Source organism: Varroa jacobsoni, unplaced genomic scaffold (genome assembly GCF_002532875.2).
Source record: "Varroa jacobsoni isolate VJ856 unplaced genomic scaffold, vjacob_1.0 scaffold_290, whole genome shotgun sequence".
NCBI classification, from domain to species: Eukaryota; Metazoa; Arthropoda; class Arachnida; order Mesostigmata; family Varroidae; genus Varroa; species Varroa jacobsoni.
In genome coordinates, this window is record NW_019213192.1 from 16,072 (window position 1) to 29,303 (window position 13,232).

The 13,232-nt window shown below is 40.9% G+C and overlaps 1 protein-coding gene across 2 annotated transcripts in view; it reads right to left on the minus strand.

The window, feature by feature from the left end:
• ChT (choline transporter) overlaps positions 1-13,232 on the minus strand; it is a 35,818-nt gene that overhangs the window by 13,713 nt on the left and 8,873 nt on the right. The window contains exons 1-2 of one of the 2 annotated variants that reach the window (XM_086967715.1): positions 6,701-8,049; positions 2,273-3,281 (exon numbers count right to left, since the gene is read on the minus strand). In XM_086967715.1, coding sequence (XP_086823841.1) covers positions 2,273-2,420 — 148 coding nt within the window. In that variant the 5' untranslated portion in view covers positions 2,421-3,281; positions 6,701-8,049. Of the gene's footprint in view, positions 1-2,272; positions 3,282-6,700; positions 8,050-13,232 lie in introns of those variants that run through there. The other variant, XM_086967716.1, reaches the window with a different exon arrangement.

Below are 13,232 nucleotides of genomic sequence, written 5' to 3' on the forward strand. Positions count from 1 at the left end.
TTCACGTAGAAAATATACATCTATTTCAAAGGAAGAAATTTCACTCATTACGTAAAATGTTTGCCATCTGCATTATTAAATTACGTGTTCGCGCACCCCTATACGTGTATATGCGTAGAGGCACATGTATGAATACACGTCGATAAAAAAATAAGCGGTTTCTGCTTGATGTTAACGCAAAAATGTCTGATTCGCCACTGTGCAATGGAGTCGATCCTAGCAGAGCGGAACTTCGAATTTTTAGTTATAAATTCAGATTTTAGTTTATACAAGAATAATACAAACGCACGGACCTCGTTGGTAGAGTATGGCTGGCTGAATGACCCGAACTGATACTGGAGACAGGGTAACATTTTTTCGAAACATTACCCGTGGGGTTTATTGAACGTGTCCAAAATGCGACCTAATTTAAAGCTCAACTTTAGATTTAAGTAAATTTCACATATTTGCGCGACGTGCCTTCAAACGGATTCAATATAGGTGACATTCTTTGTAACAATATTATAATATTATCGATTCATACCTATCCGAGACGTTTCGAACAGGAGGAAATGATATTCTTTAGGTGATGACTCCCTACCTATATTCTATTCACAAGCTAAGAACACTTCTCATTTCACCTACTTAAGGCGTGCCTGATTCGTTGAGAGATCGTAACGGAGAAAAACGATTTACTGCAATGGACGATATTTGGGCTGATAATCTCGATGGCCACCCAGTTGCTTAATTATGTCGTCGCAATAATCAATGTCAATAGATTACGTAGGCCCAAGCATAGCCTCAGTTTTCTAATACCTTGATCGAGACAGGCTGGGAAGGCGAAGGGACTAAAGGACCTCATTTAGCCTTCTACCAGCAAATTCACCGTGGCACATATAATATACTAATATCACACTTTCGTAGCAATTTTTGGCTGCTTTCACGGTTGCAGTATAAGAAAAATCAATGAGCACATAGTTATGCTGCCCCCTTGACTACGACAATACTCTTCACGATGTCTTTTTTTTTTTTGTTTTTTTTTTTTTGATTCGTTGTGATTCGTACGCCACGTGAAAGGCCATTGTCATTCTAATAATTTTACATAATTTGTCATATTATACACATGACTTTGAATGTGTCTATAAAATGACGTGTGACTTCAGTTGCCTCAAAAACAAAACAGGCTTAGAAGGCGAACGAAAGAGAGTCAACTTCAAATATATATCCAGTGAAAATTCAAAAATACAAAGTGATTCCTTGGTAACTTTTCGAAGAGTCGAAAACTCATTGATCGAACGATTTCGCCTGCCTGTTTCGTTGTGCACTCAGCTCGATGTAGATAATTTTTCACTCTTAGCAATCTGTATAGTTGGTTCAAACAGAAGCCGTATCTACGCGTAACGATGATGAAACCAATTTGTAAGGTTCCTTGCTTAAAACGAAAACAACTTTGATAAGTAGCCGAAATGGCTACTTTTAACAATGAAAGCTATCGTAGTCCTAAAGGATAGAACAGCTTATAATAACGAATAGTGTGGTACTTTTCTAAATGAGGTACCACACATTCCATATGACCGTTATTATAGGCAAATGCCACAAGTAATTTATAGGTTTTACATCTCTTTTAAGAAATACAACTACCCATTTGAAAACTGAGTTATTATTGAATTTTTCTCACCAAGGGCACCATCAGCCGCTTCAACTGTAGCTCTAGTCAGCCGTTAGTCTTATGAAGCGGCGTTCGGGCGTTACGATTAATCTCACGTGTGCATCGAATGAACACAGTTCCGCATCGACGCTGTACATGGGTACATTCTAGTGGGCACTTAATATTAGTAGCGCAACAGTCGCTATATTTAGAAGGACGAGTTCGGTTGCAGAAACGTGCTGGTGGGGGCGGGGTAGAGAATGTGGCGGAAGAGGAGGAGGGAGGGTTTATTATGATGTAGCAACTTTCGTGTACCCCCACTTACAACCTGTGGTTCGGGCCTATTATAGCCAGATCGTTTAACGAGAGGATACTCTGCGCGAAAAGAATAATCTAGACCTACTAGAATTCTCGTAACTCTGTGAATCGGTGGCGCCGAATAGGCAGCGTTGCAAACCAACTATTGCCAAAACCCTGACCTTGTATCCATTCATATGGCTCTTATCTCACCATATTTGAAATCAACTAATTGTAACTCGCAAAGCATTTATGGGAACTGCAACATGACCATCAACATATGTACGTCTCAAATGGAGCCTAGGCTTGAAATGCAAATATCGTGCGTATATAACACTTGATACACACCTATGTTTCTCCCGGCGAGCATCACTTCGTCGGCCTCGCCTTCCTCGCCGGTCCGTTTGCCGCTCTTTCGGCCCGCCCAAATGCCAACCGCAAGGATCAGGATATAGAACAGCACCACCGAAATGATGCCAGCGAAGTTCACCGTCATGGTTCAGTCTTCGTGTGCTGCTGCAGTCTCACACTGTGTCTTCTTCTGTTAATCGTATTCGTATTCTAGCTATTCCGTCCTCCGTCTGCCGTTCTACGCTCGTAAAACTTTTCAATCCAAGAGCTTTTTCTGTCTGTGGTAATTTTAGGGCAAAATTGTGCCAGAAGCGATTTCAGTTACAGCAAATGCAAGCTCCCACTTCTCACCTAGCATGTCGTCTTAGGTAGGGTCAATAGAGATATACTCTTCTTTTGTTGTAGATTCTACCAGTCGTATCCCGAACAATATCGTTTGAAGATTCCAAGCTGCAATTGAAACCGGTCTACTCACTCAGCGTGTTGCTACGCAAGTGAACGGATTCTACCTATTTTGTTCGTTTGCTCCGTTCACGTATGGTTGGCCTGTTGGCATGAGGACACGATTCACAAGTGGACTGTGACGGCCTTCTATTTTTATCAGATTTCAGAGAAGGACAGCGTCGAACGAAATACTGAACAGTAGAGAGAAGTGTAATAGCGGTGCATTTGCTAGTAGGTAGTCCGATACGAGCGAAGGGAATGCGGAGAGAAGACTATAGCGGTCGAGATCGTTGTTCTTCCGTTTTGCCTAATAAAATGCTAAAGAGATGCCTGTCTACTGGACTATGAATTGTTTTATAACGCGCTTTTATTTCTTCTGTTTCGTGCTACGGTTACAGTATTATTGTCGCTTTTAGGGAATCGTCATTTGTATGTTTATATAGGTATATGTGTGTGTGGGCATAGTATGGAGACTTGCAGATCGGCACCCTCAAGAGTAGGTCACCCGAGTCGAGCTCGCTCAACGCTCAGCCGTATACATCCACGTTGAATTTAACCAAGCCTGAAAGCCAACAAGTAGAGTTGACAACATACTTATTGAAATTAACATTTTTTTTTCCTCTCAATCCTCGTCCGTATTAAAGCTGACCTAATTCACATAGAGAGACAATGATGTTTACATGATTATTCTAGATTCATAGGGATATTTAAGTAAAGGAGCATTAACACTTAATTATGATGTTTTCTTTCTCGTTTGCTATTTTTGAAAAGCAAAAAACAATGTTTTTCCTTTTCTCTCATTTCTAGTAATAACTGCAAAAAGTTGCTAAACCTATGAATATCGACAGGCAATTCCAGGGTAAGGGATATATTGCTGTACGTTCGTGTGTTATTTAGTGCTATGTTGTTACATACTCCAAACTAAAAACGCATTTCGAAATTGTGCTAGGGCAAAACAAGGTAATCTGCTAGTGGGTATTGCCGATTAGTAATTTACACGGCCGGGTGATTAGTGGCAAACCAAGAAATTCAATGAATAAACCCCCAGCTATAATAAGCACACCCAAATGATGGGCCTGTACTGCCTACTGGTATACAGAAATAAGGTTGTTCATTCTAATAGAGTGTTCCATAGATTCTCGTAACTAGGGCACCGAAGCACTTGTTGCACCTCACTAGATTAACGAGCTTTATATTGTTTGGCCGCTTTAGTAAAAAAGAGCATTCAATAATTATGCCTAACTTTCTCGTTACTGCCTTCGTAGATTTCTATGAAACCACACGTCCACACGGTAACCTTTTAGACCGATATGTCTATTAAGAGCATTTCTAAGTTACCACAGGCAGATTTACTTGAAACCGTAGTGACCGCTGATGAAAATATATAATGTCTACATTACGGCAGCACGATTACCGTGGTGTTTTTCATATAAAATCAGGTTGATAGTATAAACTGGCCTTTTTTTTTCGAGAAAGCACCAGCCAACGTGGCACATTATGCATGCAGTAAGACTTGCACATTTGCCTGTCTATCCAAGTTATTTTCCGAAGCACATGTCTGTAATTTTGGCGGATCGTTTCTTCTTTCCGTCATCTTTTCGCGTTGAGTAGAGGGGTGCTGGCAGAAAAAAGCTTAGCTTTAGGCTAACAAATAAGGGCAACGGAGGACACGTTTTTCGAACAAAACCAGCTATGAAGCTGATACACGATAAAATATCGGGTGGCTGGAAATTAGGCGTGATAGCAGTTATGTTTTTGTCCACCATAATTGCCAGACCGGTCTTGAACACCAGCACCTCTTCATCAAAGCCAAAACAGATGGCTTGCGCTCGGAATATTGGCCAACATCAGCTACTGCTCAACGTTTCCATATCGGACGAAGCCCCACCGAGATTTTACTTCGGATTTATCTCGACGGCCTTCATTGCAAAGAATTCAAGAAAGGTTTCCACAACGGAACGAGATAAATCCATAATAGATATTTGATAGAAAAAGCTCTAAAGTTCATCAACGTAAAGCGAAAAGCCTAAAAATCCCGAAATCTTTATGCAAAACTACGGCTACATTCGAGCAAAATATATCTATCATCCGTGATAATCCGTGAATTTTAACAATTAATATCTAAAAAAAAGCGTAAAGGGCCTCTTTAGACTCTTAAAGCCTTTCGGCCGCTCCGGATTTTTCATGTTCAAACGATATGTTAACAAGTCTTAATGTTCTTTTGCTTACAGTTATTATTAAAAGTATTCACAAGTTTAAAAATTAATTCTGAAAAATAATTTCTAAGCTGTTTACATTCCGATTTACAGGGAGCAGCGGTTGTATTGTATAAAGACGTCCATGAAAGATGTCTTCGTTGGTACATGTCAAAAGCTTTGTTTAAACATCTGTTTAGATAAAGTTTGTCATACAAATGCGAACAAGCTATATCATTAATGCTCTAATTCGTCCCTGTATATGAAGGTAATGCAGAGGGGTTTTTGCTATGAGAGCTGCGCTGACCTTCTCTTTCATCCTGCTTCCCCCATCCTGCTCCGATATCCGCCTGGCTGCGTACCTTCTCTGGGAGAATACAAACCATCTAATTTTTTAACGTCAAGACCTAGAATCTAGCCTGAAGCAGGAATATTTACTGATCTTTCCTTTATTTCTCCCTACGCTAGCATTAAGGCCGTGCTTCGCTTTGCGCGAAGTCAGTTACTAAAGGCGACCCTAATTATCGTACGATTGCTAAGATTCGCAGAACCTTGGGATTTGCTTATCTTCTGTTTGTATGTCTCTCCATTCAACTAACAACTATCTCTACAGGAGCTCATTGTCGTTGTCCTAAGAGGGAAACGTATCATGCTGCAATATCCGAAACTATGTCTGTCTCACTTGCATTTTATAGTATAGAAATGGCTGCAGTAGGTGTCACTGAAGGAAAATTAAGCCTTGTGATCTACGGCACATTTGTTGTATCTCAGGAACACATTGGACAAGAAATATAGAATACTCCACTGAATACATACAGTGTAATAATAATAGCAAATATAGCCATTATAGAAGTAAAAATGAGCTACGTAACCCCGGCCTATATTTTCATGCTTTTTTTTTTGGAAAAAAGTCGGATTTGCGGACTTTATAATAATCTCTTAATTTGAGCAATTAAGAACTGCTTCTGATAGGAACTCCGTTTAATCTGACGAAAGCTGTCTTCAACGAGTGCTGCTAACTAAGGGTCATAACGCTCCTTCGTGTATTCGTGGAATTTATCTAAACCAAACCGATAGAGGACACGAAAGGGGGAGAGAAAACTCTCTCTAGACGCATAAGAAACAATTCTGGGAGTCTCAGCCACGGACAGGCTCATTCGCTAAAGGGGCCACCCGCTAAGAATTCAAGAGTGCAAAAAGATAACTACCTCCAACGGCCAGCCAATTAACGGGACTGCTAATTGGGAATTGCGGGAAAAGAGATGAGCTGAGTGTCCCTAAAGAGTGCGTCGGCTTGCACGCACAGAAGGTGCCTGAGCACCTCGACAGATAGTCTCGGAGCATCAAATCTTTGCGGTTCGAAAATATACAGTGTACATACGTACGACCTTAGTAAGAGCGCATACGTTTTACCAAAGTAATCAATCTACTACGAACACTAATCATATCCCTTTTGAACAGCCTTGCTTGTTTATCCCAGTAAGAAAGCAAAGCTGTTCTCATCGAGATGTTACGATTTGCGTCATTCTACTTAAGTTTGCTGATACTTGACACTACAATAAGTGTCTATTCAAGTTTCGGGAGCTATATAAGCTTGAGCTTACATTATGAGTAATAATTCTAATTGAATTTACATAATCTATCTCGCACTGGAAACCCATTTTCTTACACAGATTCGTATATACACATAATACTGCGACATATACCCAATACAGAAATGATCACGTATGAAATACTCGGAATACGTCACGTGAGGCTCATTTGGTTGTGTTTGAGGGATACTTACTGTCAGTCGCTTGGGGAGTTGTTCCAACGGAAATCAATGCTGTCATCTAACGTTCTTTTTGCTTTAAAGCTACAACAATTGTGAATCGCTAAAAATGTCGAAAGTCCGAGGGTGTTGAAGTATAATGCCGTTGTTATGAAGTTTTTGTCGCTATTATTGCGGTAAGTCGTCGATACCGTTATTAAAATCTGCACTAGAGCTTGCTGATCAGTGCTAACTGCTGGTTTGTGTGCAACAGCCTTCAGAGCCCACTCGCAATTAGTGAAAGGGGCCGAGGAGGCTAGCGGCACAGTGCAGCGGTGGCAGCTGTGGATAAGCCGAGGGGCAACTGTCTCCCCATCTGAGGCTTGTGCGCTTCGAAGGGAAGTTCCGGTGGCGAACCAGGTTATTGCCGTTGCTTTTCTGGCCCGGACTCATGTATGGCATACGATGGTTACACCTCCCGGACGAGACAGCCGATAAAGTAATGACGCCGATTATTTCAGCGTTATGTGTCGCCCTCGATAACGAGACCCCGCCTCCAATTGAGACAGGAAAAGCCCTCACCACTCGTTTGGGGGCAGTATAGCTCCGAATACCTCTACCGATGATTGCTGACAATTGTGTTTTTGCCGGGTACTTGAGTCCGGGCCAATGAGGCAGGATATTCGGCGTAAACTTCGATAATAACAACGATAACTGTTCGTTCGTTCTTGTTCTTTCTATTATCTCCAGGTAATAATTGTTGTCTCTAGAATATTCGTCATGCTTGGATGCAACGCACTAACGCACTGTTCTGTAACCACAGCACTTTACGACGAGCATTGATTGTTCGATCCAATTTACACTGCCCGGCAGTCGACCACCGCTGCCAATCTACAATAATGAAGTTTGAGCATGGCACAATTGCGAAACGCGATTACAGCCCAACGCCAGGTATTTGAACATTTACAAAATTTTTGCGCTGCCCGAAGGCCCCTCAACCGGAGCCACCCGCAATCAGCGGCTGTTGACCTCTGTATTCGCCTTGCGTTCATGGGCTGCCGCACTGGCGACAAAGTAGGATGCTTCAATTGCCGCTTGTAGTGGCAGCGATGACGGTGTCATTGGGGCCGGGGATCGGACAATGAGTCCTTGTCAGTCCATAGCTCCGACCGTTGTAACAGAAGTGGCAAGACGCAGGAGGCGGACGGTGGCGCCGCCACGATGGAAAGGCCAAGATCCCAATCAATACTTTTCGAGGGAGAGAGTCGGAGCAAGATAGCAAGACAGAGGTCGATTGCCTCACAGTTACTCCACTGCTGTTCGCCTGTCAGTAACGACGCAGCTAGAACATTACGGCGACCACGGTTGCGCGAGAGTGGGAGAGGGATGGAGTATCGCAGGCCGCGGCTGTCGTCGAAATTCAGACGAGGGCAAGGACGGGTAGCGTGCTGCTGCTACTCTTGCTGCAGCTCTTACTGCTAGAACCCTTGGAGAGGTACGGGGCGAACTGCCGGCGCGCAGACGCACAAACGCGCAGCCGCGGACATAAACTTGAACAGACATCATCCATGTCCTTTTCGTCCTTTCTCTATCCTGGTAGATTCACTACAGGCGTTTTCTTCCAACTTTCCTCTGCAGAGTCAAGAAGGCCACCATAGTATACCATAGCGTAGGCAATACCAGTTTGGCGAAAAATAGCTCTATATTTAGGACGGACGAAATGAAAGAATTACTCAGTGCCTTCCTACTCCCTTTCCTTTTACTGCCAATCCCTTTGCGCAAATGCTGATCCATCTGTCTTCGACAAATGATCGTCCTTAGCCCGAGCAATGCCTAGGTGGTTATAGGTAAAAAAAAAAAAAGGAAACGTAGGAGTTTTGAGCAGCGAGTGTAGTCCAAGCGTGCTTCAGTGGTACAGCTTGCGTCTATGCTATGGGTCATTGGTAGTGTGAAGTGCGATGTAAATAGTGTGCAGAGACTCTTCGATGGCTAAGGCAATTGACTAATATGTCATATCTCAAGCGGCGATCGAAATCACTGTAGAACAACATCTGCTGCTTTGATGAAGCACGTCACAGTTGAATTGATTTACACGTTAAAAACGGTTAGCCGGCTAAAAACATCTCGCCTTATTAATTAGAGGCTTCGATAAGATGACGAAATCCTGTTGTTCTCATGTTTGGACAGAGTGTTGTTTTTATGAGAAGGCTAGTGGAACGCAAACCTTTATTAAGCAAGAGTAGGTGTTTTTATATAGGCCATAAGACTTAAGCCGCGTGTAACGTATCTCAGTGCGAATAACTACAATAACAAACCTTACCTTAATCTTTCTTTGAGGGAAAACGAAGCTGGCTTCGTTTTTACACATCTACATTTATTGAACTTTATTTCTTTCTATAGAACCGTTGCTATTGAACCTCATTCGAGGTTTCCAGCTTCGACAGAAGATCACAAGCTTTTTCTTCGAAATAATTGAATTTTGTGATTTTTCTTAGTTTTTCTAAATGGCATAATTAATTATGTATTGAGTAAGATTACTCAATTTAAAGCAGTAGGGAATCTCTTCGGTGGCCGAAGTTTCAACAGAAGCTACTGGAATTTTTTATCATATGGCTTCTACTTTCCTGCCTTTTCCAGGTTCGTGCAAAACCGTGCAGCTGCACAAGGCATGAGATGCGCAATTTGCACAGGCGAGTAAACCTTCTCCCTAGAAAAAGTTTTTATTTAAACGAACTTCAGATCTCCTTAATATATGGACTGAATGTGAGGGATACCGTGATTACCTTTTTTTGAAGTAGCCTCATTGCCAGGTAGTAATCATACGACATTATTATCATAAATTCAACTACAGAAAGTTCCAGACAATAACGAGCCCCAATGATTCGATTTACGCGCATTTCAGACCCGAATATTATGTCTGCTGCTGTCGTATGTCTGTGCCCAAAGTCATGATTGGCTCTACAAAGCTAACGTACAAAACGAGTATTATGCAGTTATAGAAGCGATGATTGAACGATTCTACAAAACGCTTCAGAGAAGAGAAACACGGAAAGGCATTACCGTTGCGCAACTCTGCCGAACAGTCGTGATCCTTCTTTCAATGGACCTTAATTTTTCTAAGTAGGACACTATTGCTACACATTTACAAGGACATATTTCCCTTGCGAGATTTCTAATATACTAATGTATGGATTTTCACTTTCTATTCGTTTCGTGGTACATAGTCACAAGAAAGGCGAAAATCTATACACATGATCGGAGGCTATATATTTCCCAAACTGGTTTTAATTGGCGGATTTAGAACGAATTTGAATTATATAGGCCGAAATGTAGGCTTATATTTCGCACAATTATGTCTTCGTGTACTGCATTAATATTTCCAACTATTTACGGTAAGTCAGCGGGCAACGTAAAAAGCTTACTTCCATCAACCACCTACGTTAGTGTTCAACTCTACCGCCGCTAGGGCTTACATTAGCTTATTATTAGTTATCCAGCACATCAACTTGAGTAGAACTTCATGCTTTTTTACTTGAACTTTTAATGTATAAGTTCTTTTTTCGCCCATATTTTACCTTGGTAATGGAAGAAAAAGATCTCAGTCTAATTAGACCGAAACTAGCTGGAGAATTATCGAGCGCCATAGGATAAGTTAATCAATAAATTATAATCGATTGTTACTATTATTCAACTTATTTATAAGAATAATAATAATATATATATATATATATATTTAAACCGTTAAAAGTATAATAATATATTTAAACACATCAGAAAATAGTTGTTCATTGCTTTTATAATCCTCAATGGATGGGCCATTTGTTGGCATTCAATTGCTGGTAACATCTGAATCGAAACCATTTTATATATACGCATTTCCATATCTATTTGCTCTATAAGCTAATTTTATATTCAGCTGTTACTATACCCACACCTAGATTAGTCTGCTTGACCAACGGTAAATGATAATCAGCGTTATAGCTTGACTGAATAATACGTTTTCTATCATAATGGACGGACGTACGGGCGGAGCGGGCATGAAGCGGCGACGGATAGTTCACTCTAGTATAATCGAGTCGTTTATAATGGAAACAACATTTAACCTGTCTATTCAAGGAAGTACGCATGCCTTAACGATAGAAGGGGCATTCTGTAATGCGGGTTCTCTATGCCCGACGTAGCCAAGGAACGATGCAATAAAACTTTTACCCGAGAGATTAGAAGGCAACGCTGGCGCTGAAGTTGACAAAAACGTACACGAAAACGGCAGGACAAGCAGACGGAATCGCAGGTCTAAAAAAGTTTATTGATGGGCGTGTCATACGAAACATTTTGAATTAAGCAGCAACAACCGAAGCTCGCCAGTAAATAATTACAGTAAATACTTTATTTTACGCTAGCACAAAATAACATATAGTAGATAATTGTTTGTTAAGCAAAGCCATCAGATGACCGCAACAATCGTCTTTTGTAAAGCTATTGACTGCCATTTACGCTGGGATAATTCGAGCACAAACAGAGAAACGGGACAGGAAGGCACATGGCTAGTCATTGTTAGTTATATAGGAAAAGCATTACATCTCCTTACAATTATCCATGTTAACTTTAAGGTCCACCTAACACTATCGGCACGACAATATATACATGGTGTATATGTTAGGGGCATCTAATTAAACAAACTAGTTAAATATTATTGTCCAATAAACATTTAGTGCAGTTCGCAAAATTATCGGTAATAAAGCTAAATATTACATGTTAATCGATAGCTGATTGTAGCCAATGGCATTGATGCCAATATATCTTTATTCCTCCAAGCAAAAAAGAACATAACCCGCCCTTTAACGTTTCAATTGGCCATTTTTTAATAGAAACTGTACGCGAGCAAATTCTAAAGGTCTCCAGCCTGCCATTAGAGACGAATAGATAGCCCAATACATACCGTGCCGTGACTGGTCTTAAAAAATAGATAGGTACAGTTGTGCAAATAGAAGAAGATCTTTATTTGTCACAAATGACAGACATTAGATAGATTTTCGTAAATGTCTTTATTTGCTTGTATACTTTTAGTATTTGTGACTCTTGAATGAAGGCGAAACTCAATCCAGAACTGGAAGATAAATGAAGTCCCATGCGGCCCTTATGAGGGGTTACTTTTACAAATATTCACTTATGGACATCAGCCGATTTCAAACCTATTTTTAATAAACGAAATAACTTTTCTGACTTCCCCGCTGCGTAACACCTTAAGGAAACGTAATGTCTTGCTGATAAATCTTACCACGTTTGTTATTTTTCAAGTGAGCGAATCCTCTGTTGAGGGACTCGACGGAAAGCCATAGGCTGCTGTTCGTGTCCTCCGTAGAAATCCTAGCCACAGGATTTGTCTTGTTTGCGCTCTATCTACATATGCTTACGGGCCAATAAGAAATCGGATAGGCACCGCACACCCATTGACAAAGTCCCATTGACAGTACGACGCAAACCTAAAGCTGGGATTTGTGCCAATAAATCCTGACAATATTGCCAGGATTCGCTTTTAAAATCAAACAGTATCCACTGGGGAAGTGTCAATGCACTATTGAACGATTTATTGAATACCCATTGTCCTTGATTATCATTTTAGTAGTTGGTACTTTCTACGGACATTCACATGCTGAAATCGCCTTTTTATAGCCAAGGATTCAAAGGATTCGCGTCTCTGTAGCTAGACTATAAACTATTTATAGCGTAATCGGGTTCGTAGACTATAATAATCTATTTACATTAAACTGGAGAAAATTGAACATTTTATCTGGTTCGTTTTGTGAATCTATGGAGTACACAGATTGTAATGATAGGGAACTAATTCAAATCTCCTTAATTAGGCTGTAATATTGGTAGACCTATTTTTTTTAATGTTTGTTTTTTCTTTAGCTCTGTATACCGTTTGGAAACGCTGTCGTTCTGATAGCCTTTGCAATGTCAGTGACCATTTCTGGCTCCAAAAGTCAGTGGCCTTTGTAAGAAAGATGTACTCTCTATTTCGTTTTTGCCGCGACTAAAAGGTTGTCGAAGCAGCCCGAGATAATCGTTTTGTATATGGTGCGAACTCCCTACTTCAAGGTACCCCTGGAAAATTGTTTGTCCGTCCCGATCGGACATAGCACGTCAATGAGAAACGCCCTAGGGTTTTTTAAATGAACACGGCCGGCGAGCAAAACGCTGCCTCAATGACAGATTCACACACAGAATCGTTTTGACCGACTAGAAATGGTGTCTCTACGTCGTTATGAAGCACATAAAGCAATGGACGAAGATACGCCTAGGCCCAAAGATATCTATTCTAGTAAGACCAAGATTCGTTTTAGTTGAGTCTTACATTCTAAACAATGCCCAAACCAACAGGACAACCTACGAGGATCTGCATATGGCTCAGCTGCACCAAGTGAACGAGCTTATTCGACGAAAAAGACCCTCTTGACAAAGCAGTCACTATTCTGCAGGACGATAGCCTACATTACAAAGGTTGATAAAATCGATTTACATGGGAAATTGTTTTATATTCATTATAATTTCCAGACCTTGTGTA